Source organism: Varroa jacobsoni, unplaced genomic scaffold (genome assembly GCF_002532875.2).
Source record: "Varroa jacobsoni isolate VJ856 unplaced genomic scaffold, vjacob_1.0 scaffold_231, whole genome shotgun sequence".
Classification (NCBI taxonomy): domain Eukaryota; kingdom Metazoa; phylum Arthropoda; class Arachnida; order Mesostigmata; family Varroidae; genus Varroa; species Varroa jacobsoni.
The window spans coordinates 227,908-245,462 of record NW_019213133.1 but is presented as its reverse complement, the minus strand read 5'-3'; the positions used below and the strand labels follow the sequence as shown (position 1 = coordinate 245,462).

General features: G+C 41.8%; 1 protein-coding gene across 1 annotated transcript in view; it reads right to left on the bottom strand.

Annotated features, from left to right (window-relative positions):
* LOC111273848 (lysosomal alpha-mannosidase) overlaps positions 1-17,555 on the bottom strand; it is a 90,327-nt gene that overhangs the window by 18,186 nt on the left and 54,586 nt on the right. Inside the window, exons 6-10 of the mRNA XM_022855846.2 lie at positions 17,112-17,305; positions 8,020-8,223; positions 3,829-4,044; positions 3,439-3,646; positions 492-531 (exon numbers count right to left, since the gene is read on the bottom strand). Of these exons, the coding sequence (XP_022711581.2) occupies positions 492-531; positions 3,439-3,646; positions 3,829-4,044; positions 8,020-8,223; positions 17,112-17,305 (862 nt within the window). The remainder of the gene's footprint in view (positions 1-491; positions 532-3,438; positions 3,647-3,828; positions 4,045-8,019; positions 8,224-17,111; positions 17,306-17,555) is intronic.

The following is a 17,555-nucleotide window of genomic DNA, read 5'->3' as shown; positions in this document are numbered from 1 at the left end:
ACCTCGATATAATTCCACTAATAACTTCAACCGCCGAAACGTTAAGAGCCTAGGTAGTATAACATAAGCCCCATGAAAATAAACTGATGACCATTCGAGAACTCATAGCAGAGAAAAAGGACTAAATGAATATACGATGTTAAAGTATTTAGATTGTGTTTGAATTCAGGTGAGTATTCAATTCGGATTCAATTGTTTGCAAGGAGGAGGAAAAATGATTTGGCCTTTCCAGTATCATGGAACTTCTCCAGGGATGTTAATTTCTTCGTATACGATCACATCGACCATCGTCAGTTTGAAGTAAGGATCATTTAACGGTATCTGGGCCCGGTCTAAACACTTGCCGATCTCGCAATATCGCCCTAATCCCGTCTACATAGGTTCGAACATTCGAAAGCGGCACGAAGTTTCTGATGATATTGAATCTAAATACACGCGAAATCAGAGGATAGCACACGTCGATCAAATATAGCAAAGTTAGGTGCACTTACGATATTCCATCGTGATGCTGGATAACGCCTAACGCTCGTGCTGAAATCGAAGGTAAACAGATGTGTTACTTCATAGATCGTTCTTCATGTTTGGATTATCCACTGATCTAACTATGATACAGTATGTAAACCTGGGTAAATCGTAAATATGCCTTTCTGTATAGCAATATGGTAGCAGCTGTCGTCGAAATGAAGATATCTTTGATTGTAAGTAGAAACACTATTGATTTCAGTTTATTTCAAGAATAATGCAGACTACACACGATTTGAGGTACCAGTTTTCATTGACTAATTAAATTACCTATAATACGTGATTGTATTCAGATGATCTATTTTTCTAAAGTTGCCAACATCGCCCAAATACAAAGATGTATTTAATGATATTAGCACCGACAATATTTTAAGTAACTTCGTTTTCGTAGATTTCATACTTCATACAACACCATAAGCCCCAGCACCGGTGTCTCAGAAATGTACACAATGAAGTTATCTCTATGTGATGCCCAGCGTGAGATTCTGTAGTGAAGATAATTTTCCGCTAATGGTGTGAAGTGTCTCATTGGTGAGACCAATGCCCTGGTAACCCCGTTTAATGATACGCCATAAAAATATTACGGAAAACCTTCCGGTCTTTTTCAACCAGATGCTTGACCACTGTCCAAGCAACTGCGTCGGGTGTCATCGCGTTGAGGAACAACCATAAAACATGATTTTGGTATTTTTCAACTATGATATCATGGTTAGATACAGGCAAAAGCCGAGTGACAATCTTTTTAATTAAGCTTATTATTATAATTTATATATATGTGAGGGATTTGAAGGTCGCTTGAAATCGACCACAGAAATCACAAATCACAGCGAAAGTGTAGCATGGTATTGATCTACTAAAGAAAGGAAAGATGCCTACGAGTTATGTAGCTTTCGTGTTAACGAAACCACTATATACACGCGTACCGAACGAGATGCCACATTTCTAACAGTTGCGTTGGCACTTCATACAAATAGATCCGAAAGGTATAGTAATCAATGTCCGAACAATTGTTGAACAAACTAAGGAAAACATGTCAGACTGATGTATTACGGTAACGAACAAAAGGGATCAGCATATAGAAGCCAATGCTCCGTTTGTATCCCTTCCAAAATATCAGACGCTTTCAAATCGGCATGCCATTAATATTTTTCGATTCCTTCACCGAAATCTTACCAGGATGTCGGTTAGAAGAACTACGATATAGGGAAAAGTTTTGGAGCTTTTTCCAATTAGATACGATAGCTTTTATACATTTAGATTCGGATATAGGGTCATCGCTAAGTATCATATGCATGGAACCTTAGTTAGATATCAGCTCCTCCGACTGAAGCTTTATTCACGTGGTCTTGAAAAGCGAACTAGATTCAGCTGCGGCTTTAACCGGCCATACGGAATCACGATAATGATCAGGCACATAAGAGGTCTTAACATTATCTACGGTGTTCTTCTTTACTTTCTGTGAAGCTGTTTTGTATTGAGTTCGATATAGTATGCTGGAGCAGAGCTGGAACGAAGCTGGCCGAACAAAGGACCGCCAGAAACCAGCAATATTCAAAAAGTACTGGGTTTAGGTCAGGCTGACCAGCTAAGAGAAGCACACACTAAGGGCCAAAACGCAGGGACTGTAAAAGGCAGAAAAAAAGACTAGCGATTTTAAAGAGACGAAACCACGATGAACCTTACTCGGGTTTTCGTAATCGTATGATACAAATACCGAACTACGAAGTCGATTTTGGTTTTGCTTCGTGTTTGTCACCAGCAGCAGCAGCAGCAGAAGCAGCGGCGCCGGCGTTCATTTGTTGTAATAATCTGCTTGTTTATGATTCCTTATTTCAGTACGAACGGAAACCTTCTAGGTACTTTCGAGGTGGAGAAAAACTTGCCTGGACTTCGTCACAAGGAAGTTAAAAAGACGCATGAAGGGAATAAATCCTCGTGAACGTCTTCAAATGGCCTGGTCATCTTTTTCATTGGGCTGCGTCCCGTGTGGGTTTTGTCGACAGCAGCACAGCGCAACTCATGCATCACGGCTAATCTGCGCCTCTCTGAATACAGATACTGGAAAGGGGCGGACGGCCTAAATAGAGGGTCCCCACATTTGTTATTCGCTGGACGTGGCACAAGCACCGACGGAATAAACATTTAAAGTGCGGGAACAACGGCGAAGTTAATTGCAATTTGGGCAGAATTAAACAAACGGAATACAATTGAATTGCCATAAACTACGTGGCTAAAGAACTTGAGCTAAAGAACTCTAGCAAGCATGAACGGAGGAAGGAACATAGATGACCATCAGACTATTTAGGAACGGTCTCAGAACCGAAAATTTCAAATGGAACGACTAATGGCTCCGAGGATGGATTTTTTACGCCACTCCTAAACGAATATTAGAATGGTTGAACTCCGGACATTCTCCCATTCGACGCTACGGAGAAATGAAGTTCAAAGTTGAAAGCTTCACCTCTGTATACGGTGGGATCACAAAGAAATGTTATATTATGAACTACTCAAGCCTTAGGCAAAAGTACAGGACACCATCACAAATCAACTCGTCCATCTAAGCCAAGAAATTGATTAAAAAATTGCTTTGAACTAGTAAAGGGCGACCTAAACTAACATGGCTTTAGCGCAACGCTATATCGCATGCTGCTTTGGTGATCCAGCGGGCGCTAACGGACTTTTAACGGAGAACTCTACAACTCACTCGTGTATAGCCCGAAAGGACGAAACCTTTTCTATCATGGGATACACTAGCTGCTCACAAAATAGTCAGCTGTAAAACTACTTCGACTAAGATGTATTCATTCTTTTCCAGAGTTACCATAAATTCAAGTGGCTAAAGAACGCGAACTTCCTTTTTAACCCAATACATGATTGTAAGTTTGATAATAGTTGTCGAATGATTTCTACCCGTACCGAGATCCATATGCTTTTGGTTACTGCGTGTTCGTCCAAAAACCTCCAGCTGACGGCACGCCTGCAGGAAACCATTCTGCTCACGGCTGAAAAACTTGAAATTAGGCCTCGAAGTAAAATAGCCGGTCCAGTAAGCATGAGGACCATCCGCATACGGGAAGAAGTCGTCCTTGTGAACACTCCATACCTTTTTAGAGTCGTATAGGGCCTATGAGATTAAAAAAGCATATAATGGTTACGGTTAACTTTATTCCCCAAAAAGAAATCCCCAACAACTGCACTCGTACCAGCCGATTAAGTATTATCGGCGGATTAATACCTCTGTTTAAGGAATGCCAATATATAAGTAGTAAATTTTGAATCGAACACACAAAATCACTCGGTTATCACCTTTGTGTAGCAGGAAGGTGTTGAATAGAACGCGTTGACTCCAGGCTCTTGATTTATGTAATAGATCAATTTATCTAGATTGCGGAACCATTTATTAGCGTCCTGATAGTGAAAATCAAGACCCATAGTAAATACTGTATTATTAGTTTGGTAATTTCGTGCCTGGTTGCGCGCTATGGCGAGTAACTCCTGTGCTCGCCGACGTCCATTATTGTTCTGAAAGCCAATACAGAAAATAGGAAACGTTCTCCTAAACTTTGCAGGAACATGGAATCACACTTCTCAGTATATAGTGAATCCAACTAGTTACTCTAATTTTTAACACGTATACAGCTAGCCAATACATTTTATAAAGCAATCTGCTACAACGCTACGCGGTAAAGATAAGAACCTTGCCTTCAAGCCAAAGCAATGCTCATTAGTCAATAGTGTTTTTACAACTTTTTAAACATTTTACAGATATTTTGAAAGAACTAAAAACACTCGTCCCGTGTTTAAATCACGAGCCGTACACACACACACACACAGTGAACTTGAGATTGAAACCTTATTTCAGGGTTGAAAACCATAGCTTGTTTATCATTACCGCTAACATTTTCTGCAGTGGGTAATAACATATAGAAGAAGACGTCCTGGATTTTACGATGTCGCAAGAGCTGCCTTGTTTTTGGCGACTGGGCAAGGACATGTAAAAATTCTTCTGTATATACCACAGCCAAAATGGGGCCGACTCTCTAACAGATTGCCGACGCAATGGGTGGTACGATGTTTGTAGAAAGGTAAACTCCTCGTACCGTTCCTCATGGATCAAGCTATCCCTCGGATACCGACATAGCTGCATCAAGGCGAACTTCGTATAAAAAACTCATGTGACGACGACAATCTCGGCCTATTGTTGGGAACGTGAACTTAAAGGTGTGTAAAAATGGAGCATATAAAAATTAGGGACAACCGAAGCTGTAAATGAGTATACCTCGTCTGCAATTATGAAAAGCAACAGAACTGTATGGCATCAGAACAAGTGGATATTCCATCTCTAGCTGATTACCTTCTATGTTTCAAGTATTACGTCCGGTATTGCTGTTAGACGTTTCATCAGATAGCTGGCTTCTACTCCACACCATCACGTGTCTTTCAGGTTCAGCGCGCCAAATACACTATTCATTATGCTATCACGGGAACAGGATTTTCGAACCTCTACGTTTCAAGTATTATGTCCGATATCGTCGTTAGGCAATCCATCGAATGGCTGACTGGCTCCCAGCACAAAACATTCATTAATCATAATGGGCAAATTCAAGCGAAAATTTCAAGTATTTCTCTATTATTTTTGTTCTTCGCAAACATAAACGGGTCTACCAGTCCAAGAACAATATCAATTCCGCCGTGTGGTGGTCTGTAACAGAAAACGATTTTCTCAACGCAACGGTATGTTTAGGCTAACGCTCATCGCAGAAGAACCTATAGATCATGTAGCAACTGAGAGGTTAACGGTAATATTATAAAACAGCAGCTAATAATGAGAAATTTGCGTGAATATTTTTACAGCCGGCGAGTCACTGTCCACAACTTTTTTGTTCAGGTCTTGAGGTGTTGTAAAAGGATCTAAAACGCTGCCCATCAACGATACGAGGCTGAAGGAATGCATGATTACGGGGAAGTCTGGTTATGACCATTTGATTATGGCCACCATTAAGTGAATAGTGCCATTAACAATGCTCGTTCGCCAGTATAACTTTATCCCAGTTTTTTATGTAGTGCGTCTTTATCTTAGGGACCTCCCCTCGCCATCTATCGTTTCCTAAATGTTACTTAAGGCGACAAAGAGACTTTGGTTCGGAGTGTGAAATTAACCTATAACATTCGATGTGGAATTCAAGGGGAATGGGGCTGTGGCGTGGAGGTAGTAGTACATATTGACAACGCAGGACAATGCAAAAAAATGCTGGTCCAAGCGTCAGAGAAGACTCCATGTCCCTGCTGCACTAATTTTATTACCTCTATTCGAGTAGCGGCAGCAACAATACTGATCGTACCCGATCTCCTTTGCACCACCTTGTTTTTAACTCCTTCCGATCCTACCTGTTCAAAATTGACCCGTTCGATCAAAGGCAGGCCTAATTGGCTTGATCTCTCTATTACACTGGTTCTTCACGACCTGATAAGTTTCCCCAAAGTCATTCCTCGTCTGTCTTCCTCCTCACTAGGCTTCTGTGTAGATTTCTCTCTCCCCTCTCCTGCTTTGGTCTAATACATTTGCTTAACTGACCTTCGTCTTGTTGGAACTATGGGCCGCCGATGCTCGTTCGACCGGACGTGAATGATTCGAGAAGGAACACCGGGATCGACCGCGATCAGTTGCCGCCCACCCACATGGGCGCTCGAAATCGATCCGTTTTCTTCTTGCGGAGTCGTACAGTTGCACTTTTTGTTTCACTCACTTACCACCTTCGTTCTGGTGGGCTACCTTTCCTATATGATAATTACCCATCTACAGTCAGAAAGAAGCCACTGGTCCAAAACCACATATTCTTAGACACTTCACCAGCTGTTCATCCGCGCTCTCATGTAATTTTTCTATCTAGGGTTTCCCGAAATAAATCGATACCAAAATATCCTTGCTCACCGGTTGTCCTTTTTAGGGTAGGAAAAACCTAGTAATCGCACGGATTTAGAGTCGGAAGAATATGTGAATTAAAGTTAACGTTAGATCTCTGCTCAATCCAGGAAATAATTAAGGGGTCACAATGAGGTCTGGCGTTGTTATTAAATAAGCAGACTGCGTGGTTTCGGTTGCCGTACCAACGTTCCATGAGCCTCTTTGAGAACTGGAAATAGCGGCCTGCATTCACTGCTTCATTATCAGCGAATTTGATAGTAGCAAATGCGTTTGATGTCTATTGCAAGTACGATCACTATTTTACATATAAACCTACCCAACACTGCCACTGAACTCGGTCTACCTCCACGGCGACGACATTCCGTCGTCTGCTTTCTCTGCGACCGACGATACAGATCGGAACATGCGCCGTTTATGACGATCGTATCCTTCAAACGGGTTTTTCTAGACTAAGGTCTCGCAAATTGCACGTGGAATACGCTACATACATTTTCAACTAGCCTGGGTCAATTCACAGGAGACCCATTTTTTACTCATATTTGCCTCATAACACTGTGACACGCTACATGCTAATTTTGGCCGATAGAACTCTTAGACTTTAAGGTCGGTTTTCGTGAAAAGACTGCCACAATGCGTTTTTGTCCTTTGGACTCCGACATCTGGTTACCTCCTTGTTGACCTTCAACACGCCAGCTTCCGTTCTGGTAACGTTTGTGCTATTCAAATATTCGCTTTCGCTTAAAGCCTCCTTGCCTTATGTCTTCATCCATCTTCGATGGATTCTTGCAGCGCTGTGTCCTTCAAAGAATAAAAACTAGACCACTAATTCTCGAGACTAGGAGATTTTGTTTAAAGTAATTTTTCCTGGACTCGGAAACTCGAACGATTTTCATTGACAGATTTAAAAAATAAAACTATTTACCAGCCATATTTATTCTAGTGATGCGTGGTTCAAAAGTTATTCAGTTTAGAAGTCCGCCAGATTCGCATGTAACGGCCTAATATATATCCCTAATTGTTTTTATTCATTTCTCTTCTAGTAACCCGCTGCAATCCGAGCAAAAAAAAATAACACAGTCTCATTTAGTCTCTCTAGGCAAAAGAATGATTATCTATTATATATGCAGTAGAAAATTATATTTAGGGCAAAATTAGTAAAAAGATGCATCGAATATATTCTACGTATGATATAAGGCATAATTTAGGCATATCGATTGAAGTTCTGCGTGAGTGGCTAGCTGCTAAACCAATCTTTGACCATAGTTTTTTCAAAAAAAGCAAGTTTTTAAACTTGCCTTTGATACTGCCCTCTATTGTCCTTTGCCTAATAGACTCTAATCTGAAAATACGATATGCTGTACAAGATTCCAGTTTGCGCAAAATGGAAAAAATGTTTAGTAAATTCTATATTCGTAACACAGCAAAATCGTACGTATTTGGTACGCAAGGATATTTTCACCTTGTAATACATACAAACTTTTTTCCGTTTGTTCCTGAATTCTAGACTTTGGCTATATATTTGATAAATACATTTCTAACACGTGAATGCTAATGTCGTTGGATAATCTTACAGTAACTTCTTCATCATTGCAATACATGTCGAAACAGAATCCTTTCGGTGGCCAATAGACGTTTGGAAGGACTCCAACAAAGATTTGACCTTCTTTGCCTTGAGTTGGGTCGGTCTGCCACAGCATCTCCATTTCCTGGTGCTCCTCCCGCCATTCTTTCTCTTCGTAGTGAATTCGACCCAGGTACATTCCGTCAAAACCCATCTGGAATCATCCAAGTGTTATCATCGCATCACAAAGTTAAGTTAGCTTCTTTGTTTAGCTAACTTTCACAATATTATGTATGCTGAGAACCTCAAAAATCAATAGAATAAAAAGCATTGTCTACATAAATTTGATTGACAGTTTCTAAATCAAGTAAAAGTTGCTATAGTCGATAAAGTAGTGGCTAGCGACATTTTGACATTCAATTGTGTGTCTCACACTGCTTAGATGAAACCGACGCGAGTTTCTTTTGGAGAAATTTTAAAATTAAGAGGGTCTTGCCCAGGACAAGCTTTGCCATATGCGTTGTTCAACGAAATGTTTGTATCAATCTAAAACCAAGACGCTTGTAATGTTATCACAGGAACAAAAAGAGTCTTGTTGTCTAGGGTTGCGTTCCTATTTTAATTAAATATATATATAGATAAATTTATCTAATAAATTGTTATGGCAAGATAACAAATCGATTAAACACATAGATAACAGACATTTTCAGAATTAATATCAATGTACTGTAGCTGCACGGCTTAAATTTCTGTCTTTTTATTAGTACACAATCACATAAGTGAGTGCAGGCTCTCAGCCAACGAAAGGACAGGTTAGAGGGTGTGGGAGAGGAGCGGTGCGACTGAAAGGCCCGAGCTCCGTTGACGAGGGAGCCGCTATGCCTTCGCCGCACACTGGTAGGTCGTGTACCAGGCCTGAAAATCAGCAGACGCCCATACTATCATCCAACAGCAGCAGCAGCAGCAGCCAGGCATCGACTCTCCGATGCTTCCGACCCTCTCGACGGCCTCTTTTAACGTACCTCGATAGTACTTAAGTAGAAATGAAGTCCTATTTACATGGTCTCCGGGCGGCGGAACTAGTACGCAAGTATGTATATAAAATGGGAACTCTGCAAATGCATAACATGGTTGATTCCTTCATTCATTCTTTTCTCCTCTTCGGTTCCCCCTTTCCTCTTTGTTGTCTAATCTTCTGTCTACCCGCGGCTGCCGGCCCCTCACCACCACCAAAATCAGCAGCACTCTTCTTGTGCGTACCGTACTTTTGACCGGTAGAATGCTGCTGCTGCTGCCGCAAGATGGAAAGAGATCTCGTTATAAATCCTGTATTGTATTTCCAGCCGGCCATATTACATCGCGGCCTGTTCTTGTTTGTTCTCTACTGGCCCTAGGGCTATTTTCGATTTTTATCGAACCAAACCGTGGTTTTCTCTACATGATGTGGCCCGCGATGCTGAGCTCGCCGGTGATGCTATCATGCTTTTCGTTGGTTGGCCATCGACTCCACCACCAAGCTCGTAGCCGCTGCAACAGCGCGCTTCGGAACCAGCTGTCTTAGGACCCACTGTTCCACTCAATAATGATCACTGTCTTCCCTTCAGCAACTCTCAAGTGCGCCCAAAACGCTTTTGACTATTGGACTTCAGTCGAGGAAGTCGAAGAAGAAAGGAGCGCTCGCCGTAGGAAAGCATATGAACTGAGAGAGAGAGAGGACGTGGAGGTCCCGGACGGTACGCAGCGGTGAGATTGCCGTGAATGCATTATATAGGCAAGCTGCGGATGATGTGTCCCTCCACCTTCTTCCTTTCCGTACTCCAATCCTTATACCTCTAGAAGCCGCGTGAACCGCTAGGTTAAGGGTGGCTATAGAAAACGAAGGCTTTTTTCGACCAGTCGGCAAAAGTGCCACACGACTTGAACGCTGGCAGGCGGAGTGACCGATTGGCCAGAAGATCAGGCTGCTGGATGAAGACTAGTGGATGAATTGGCCGTATGATATGTGCATCTTTTTTTCATCGTTTGTATGATTTCGTGTGTTTGTGAAAGCCTCTCAGGGCATGGGGCAGGCAAGGTCTATGAAATGGTTGTTCAACTCTGCTGCGGGCGCACCTGCAGGTGCTGGCATTATCCAATGCTGCCGTCGTAGCCACCGGTCTGGATAGCGGGCGACATAAATAACTCGACTTGAAATACATTTAGGCACGCCCACTTCTGCTGTGCTTACACAGCTTGCGGGTCATCCCCCCCATGGGTGGGGGGTACAAGAAAAAGGGGCAGAGGAAAAGGAAGCGTCGTTCTTATGCTTGTTATTCCGTCTGTTGACTGAAAAGGACTTCGGTTATAAACGTACAATTTGCAGCGTGGCTCTTCAATGGCGGGGAGAATCAGGAACTGGGCCGATTTTTTCCGTTCGGTTGTATCAATTGTGGGAGCTTGTAATATGCAAATAAAAAGTTCTCTAGTGAAAGTTCTTAACTTGCGAAGGGAAGGGGGAACAAGGTAGATCAAACGTAAAAAACAACCACTTACATCAATCCTTATGCATTAATTAAGGAAAATGTAGTAGGCACAAACTACAAAAGCTGTCTTGAGAATTCAAATAATAATGAAATATTTGAGAAATCATTGGTTAACCTTATTTTTGAAGAGTTTCCAGTCTTATTTTATGCATATTAGTGCATATTGATGTGGTCTGACCTATTATCAACATTTTGTTGAGGCTAAGGGAAAACTAACCTGTATAAGCTAAATAATATGTCGAATGTCCACTATGAAATATATAGAACAACGGTGCACTGGATATTTATAGAGTTGATTGCATTTGTAATATAGGCACTCATATATAATTAAGATAGTTGACAGTAATTTTACTTCAGTGCGAATGTGTTAGGTATCATTGGGATTAATGTGGTGTTTCTGTCTTCGAGAGATAGACCCATGTAAGCCATCTATATCTTAAATATGCATTAGCATATTAGTCTGGAATAATTTATAATTATATTATTATTTATCATTATATATTAATAATGTATTTCCAGAAGACAAAGGTAGGTACTTTTCACCCCAAGAGCTGCTTACAAGTAGCGTCTATCCGTGGCAAACCTTACTGCTCGATTAATAGAATGAACGAGTATCCATTGTAGCCACGCCTATCTGCAGTCAATCTAGCTGCTGCTAGCCGTATTGCAAATAGCTAACAGATGCGAGTCTTCTTTTCTCCATAGAGGACCATTTTTCCAAACGATTCATATGAATTCAATCAAACTTTTCTACTATCATTCACCACTGTAATTCATAGTCCACAGAAACCGCACTCAGTTTCAAATATCGAGAAACGTGTGTTCTGTTTTCATTATTTATCCATGAATGGGGGCACTTGTTTGTGATGCTATTGCTTTCCTTGTTCGTAATCACTTTCACAACCCCGTGTAAAAAATTGACACACATAATGTTGGACTGTGTTTTTTTTATTTTTAAATTGAATGAGAGCAGGCAGCGAACCGCTTTGCTAACATTCGTTCGTTTTATTTTGCCATGACCACTATAATGCGTATGACGCTAATGGCGCCGACTACGAGGACAATGACAACAGGTGCTGACCAGCGAGAGTTGGCACCATCTCATGTTGTGGAAGAGCCTTTTTTGCCCTTTAAACAGAAGGCAAGGTAAACAGAAGAGAGGTAAAAGGCGGAAGAATGAGGGGGACATCTGTGAGAAAGCTGGAAGGCAACGAGCTATAGTGAGCGAGAAAGCGATCCGAAGAAGGGCCAGCACGAGTGCGAAGCCATTGCTTATTGCCTAGAAGATTCTTGCGCGGGATATACAATTGGGTCAAGGATATGTATGTGATGGGTATGTACACATTTGTGTGGAAGTTCTCAAGTATCATATTATTGGTCGGCGGCAAACTACTGCATATGTGGCACGCATGATGGCTAACATACTCCTAGAACGAGATCAAGAGCGACTAGAGTTATTTTTCCACCATCTGCTATTTCGTCAACGTGAGTATAAGGAGGCTTCTATATAATCGACACTATTCTACGATTTTGTGCCTTCGGTCTTCTTGTGATTTAGTTTTTTTACCACACTTTTGGCAGGCAGTTTTGGCAGAGTGATCTCACGTTCCTTTTTACCTTTAGTATGAGCGACATAGTGACAAGAAGGTGGAAAGTATACTTAGATTAGGATCGACCTGTTTATATACGCCTTACTTTTGCACATGCTTCTAGTCCATATGTCGTGTGACAATAGCCGGCTGTGCCCTAACATAGGCTGCTTATACATATTAAGGTTCAGGGGCTGAAGGACTGACTGGGCCGCCTCGCACCATCGGACTTAGGGGAAGCTTGTCTAGGGCCCATGAGCATTATTTCTCATCGTGTACTAGCTAGTGTTGTCGTTAGAATATATAATGTATTTACGTCCACCGTTTTGCAGCAAAAATCATGTTGGGTGTGTTGATAAGGTATTGCAAGTATCAGTTAAACGAAAGCATACGCTCGCAAGTACCCGATACAGATTGCCATGAGTAATAGTATTAAATGGCTGCTATTTGTTAGTCAACCCGAAGCACAGTAGAGAGGACGGCGCATATGTTGGGATGTGAAAATTTCATTGAATATTTCTCGTAACAAATTAAAAGTTTTGATGAGAAGTCGATCACGTGACAATTAGACTCTTGCCTGTTAAAGGCTGGCCCTTAGTCCTCTGGAGCTCCCATTATTCAAAGTGTTTGAACTACTTCAAACGAGATCTACGGAAAGGACACCTTCAGAGAGCATTTTACAATTTTTCATAATACTCGCCTTTTTGCCATATTCAGAGTTGTTGATCCGATATATTCAAGTGGTATAAACGACTCTTTAATTTCTGTTCAGCACTCATTGATACCGTATATTTCGAAAATGGACAAAACGATGTTTCAATGATGTGGCTACGTTCTCTTCATAGATATCCACGCAGAGAGCCCTTTTCTCTAAACTGCATTAAACATATCCAATAGTTCTTGGGATACAAGAAGATGCCTCCAAGCATATCTATTAAGTACCATATAAGACTTCACAAACAAGTTCAATTATCCTGCGTAAGGAAGTTAGAAGTCCCACAGAAATCTGCTCTGTGCAATACCAAACGTTTACAATTTTGCTAAGAACTGCTTTCGGATGGCTTGCGAACTTCTAAAAAAAATCCAAAGGCTGTTGATTTGTTCAGGCCATGTCTAATTTAACAATGGCTGTTAGCCATTAACCAATTTAAAGCGAGGGTCACAGGATTGATATATTCCGATATTTTTATATAGTTAAAGCATGCCAATCCCAGTAACTTTTGACTCGTTTATGAAGTGCAAAGCATTTAATGCAACAGCGTCTCTATATGACTATCTCAAGAGCGTAACGGGACCTCAAATACCTAGTATAAACTCAATCTTGATTGTATCATTTTTCTAAAACTTCTGACCACCTTGAAGAACGTCCAATGTATTGGTTACCCTGACATAAACGTTTATGCAACGCCATGAAACATTTATTTTCCTAACGTTTATTATTTGTCTTTAGAATCCGCATTGCTAGAAAGTAGGATTCTGCTTTGACCACATACGCTTCTCTTCGGAATCCTCCAAACGGATTATGAACACCTAGTAAGTTGGAAAGGCACACACATTATACTGTTTTTGAAATGTTAGGTAACAACTTTATTGCCTCCTGAATCGATAGTTTACCCATCAGCTTGGCGCCATTTGTTATAAATCGATCTTCAGTGCCCTACGATTCTGCTGATGACTTACGTTTTGTCTGTGGGGGCGGTTTGGCAAAGCAGTGTTTGTATTTTCACCGCTGCTCATAAATCCCTTGGCATACATTCTCAAACTCTAGTCACTGGTTACGGATAAAACGCGCAACGACAGCTGGCAGTCGATAGATTCGTTTATATCTGCTATAAAATGTAAATATTTCGTTGGCTAGCACGTGAAGTACCGCTGAGCTTTTTGTTGTGAAAAAGCAACGAGCTTTGTATAAAAAAAACTTCGAATCTCACGTAAACGTAACATCTCAAGCCCGCAGTCTGCTACTTTTTAAATCTGCTACCTCATTTACGTCTACATTTAGATTAGAACATTGTACTCATCGCTTACCCATTTAAAATCCCCACTAAATCTTAAAACATCAATTCACAAAATTCGATTTTTAGGAAATGTATTGCTTGCTCACGGCCGTCGTCAGCGTTCCTCGCACCATTGCCTTAAACCTCTATTCTTCATTTTTGCTCTGAAAATCTTACTGAATCCATTGTCCCAAATATAAAAGAACATTAAACAGCTAACGAATTACGCTTCAGGAACTTTATAGCCGCAACGCTATAAATCAGACCGTACGATCATCCAGGCGTTGCAAAATAACACATATATCTATAACTCTCCGTCTAAGTCGTAAACATGCCGACCGCGACCATGATTAACTGTATCAAACGCATCTCATTGAAATTTTGTATCCGATTTTATCTATGTAACCACAAGAGTGGAGCCGTAATTCGGGGCATCTCAGCAAACAGCTTATTATGTAGCCTTGACCATCGTCTTGTATATCCTCCTTTATTTACCCGTTCTATTTGTAATGGTTGACACAGTGCACCAGAAAAAAAATGCCAATCAAACAGGACTATTCAATGCTATCTGCGTACAAGCGTATAGTATATAACTTCTCCGATATCCAAAACGCACTTCCTCTTTAGCCGCTTCGAAATTTTACGTTTCTTATACGTTTTGTTAGCAGCTGCTCTGTGCTCGCTTGTTTCCATGAATAGCAGCGGAGAGGGTAACCGAGAGGGTGATTTTCGTAGTTGTGTTTGCTCTAGAGCGTTTTGTTCAGGACGTAGCAAATGAGTTACCCAGCGAATAGATTCGGATCCATTCACGTTCGGTTCGAGCAGATTTCGAACAACTGGCGAATCAGTGATGCCATTAGTCTTTCTCTATGTATATACATAATGAAGAAATCGAAAACTAGGCTTCGACGAACTTCGCAGGGGACGGCACGAGGTGACGGACGCCGTCACTGCCAAATGAATTCTTACGAACTACGTACGAATAGTACGGCTTACTACACCTACCATTTCGTAGAACTTCGCTTGTTGCTATTTAGGAACTCTGCATAGCGGTCATTTAAGCCATTGGCCATCGATGGCCAAGTCGTGATCCAGTAGCCGAATCATTAATTGGGTGTAGCACGTTACAATTTACCTCGTAAGCAAGTCCTACAAAGTTGCATGGTAAAAACGACTACGGCATGTTCTCCACTGGAGGGTAGCGCCCAGAAAAAGAAATCGAACAAACGAAGGCTTCCAAGACATCGACACCTGACTAACGGATGTCCGTGTTCTCGTATTCAGCTTGCGGTAACTTGTAAATTGCGAGAGACGGAACAGAATGTTAGGGAGCAGTGAAAAACGCTGCGAAAGCGTCTTACCGCAGAATAATGGAGACCAAAGCGAAAACAAAAAAAAGCACACCTTGCTCCTACAATATTCAAGGAAAGCAATTCCTCTAGCGCGACCGGCAAACATAACGAGCAGGCTAGATGCAAAGGGGAGGGTTTGGCAAAGCACACCCGGAGAAGGCAAAGTAAGCTGTCACAAACCCAACGAGATCCAGTACTCAAAGTTAACTTGCCTGACGCCTTACTCGTTGCCCCATCTGTTCTGCCGAAACGGAACAACGTGTATTGTGTGCCTCTCACTCAAATATTCCACGTACACAGCATACACCCTAACCTTTTCAACACAACACCGGTCAGTTCCGGGCATGCTGTTTTTCCCTCATCGTCACGGTGATTACGGAGCAGTAGATATAGCAGGAAATAAATCGATGCGCCAAGTAGCAGCAGTATCAGCGGGATAGGCAAGTCGAGCGAAGAGATTGGGGCTCAGTAACGCACCGCTTCAAAATCTATCTCATGACAAGTGACATCGTAGCGGTAAAGAAAAGCCAACATGTGAAGACCCCATTATGTGCTTTTGCAATGCTGGAAGGAATGCCACCGCCTTCTGTGTCGCTTGCGTTTGGGCCGACTGGGGTCTCTGGACCAAGCCAACCCCCCTTTGCCACAAGAGGCCAACATTGTCAGCATGATAGTCATCATGTTGATGTCATCATCATTACCATAAAGACATAGACAAGTGAATCGATGTCAAACAAAGGGCATTGCTAAACCGCTCGCCTCAGCAGATATCCGAATGAAAGCCCGTACCCTCCTACGTAAAGACTCCAAACAATCGTCGCGGGAGCACTGGTGGTAGTAGGTGGTAGGGTGTAGCTGCTTAAACTGACAGAAGAGGTAGCAGCCGTAAGGGATCTCAAAAAGAGCTTGTTTTAGACGGTTTCAAGGGCCATACAGAAAAATCGATCCCACTGCTCTTACTGCCTTCAGCAGTGCTGGCCTGGGGGTTGATTTAGTAACGATCGCCCGTAGCACGTGGGAAGTTGCCAAGTGCATGCGGAGAACAATGGATTCCAGACGCAAAGAACGGCAAGCAACTATTTAAGGACACTGGGTCAAAGGAGTAGCCTGAAGGCCTCTCATTTTAACATGTTTAATAACCGCTGCTGGAAAGGACAACACAGTATCGGACAGCTATAGCCAGTTGCACGACAAAATAGGAGAAAGCAGAAAATGGACCAACCCGATTGCACCAGTATTGTTACATTTATTATTGATAGCAAAGGCGCACTAGGCAATGTTTAATGACTTAGAGCAGCATCCGAGAGCGTGCGTGCGTGAATGTATTTAGCAGACTACAAGCAGAAAATGTATGGCCGGATGTTTCAATAAAAAAAAGAAAGTTGAACCTGTCTAGCGCCACTAGAGGAATCTGCTTGTTATCTATACATCAAATACATTTGGCCTAGTTTTAAAAAAAATATGCATTACGTCTGATAAACCTGTCAGAATTTTACTTAATACAAAGCATTAGTGGATGACATCGAAATTAGCGGGTTTAAACAGCTCACGGAAAGTTAAATTGAAGTACGGCTTTGGTGTTATATAATCGATATAGTTCAGGATTGTCATAAACAAGTTTTGCTAATAGGTGGAAGCTTACCTTTCGAAAGATCGCTGCTTGCTCTGTAGAGTGTCCAAATGAATCTATTTGCCATCCGATCTTCGGACGACCGCACGCTCCGAACGTGTCATTAAGCCAGCGGGTTCCTATGGTCATCTCATCAATAAGAGCTGAGTAATGCGTAGCCGCCTCATCTGACATAGACCAACCTCCTGAGATGAACTCGAGACGGCCTGGAACAAACGGGACGGGATATAAGCAAACATATTTCTAGACAAATCTAGACAGAAGAATTACTGATTACGCCATCAGCTGAGACATACATGGTTTACTATGCGTAGGAACAAGAGCTGACGATTATGCAAGTCATTATAATTTAGATGAGGCTAACGCTGTCATTGGTATGGGTTCCCATGTACTTTTCTTCGAAAAATCTACCGCAAAGACACATTACAGAAAATGTGATAACTGAGTACTAGTGTA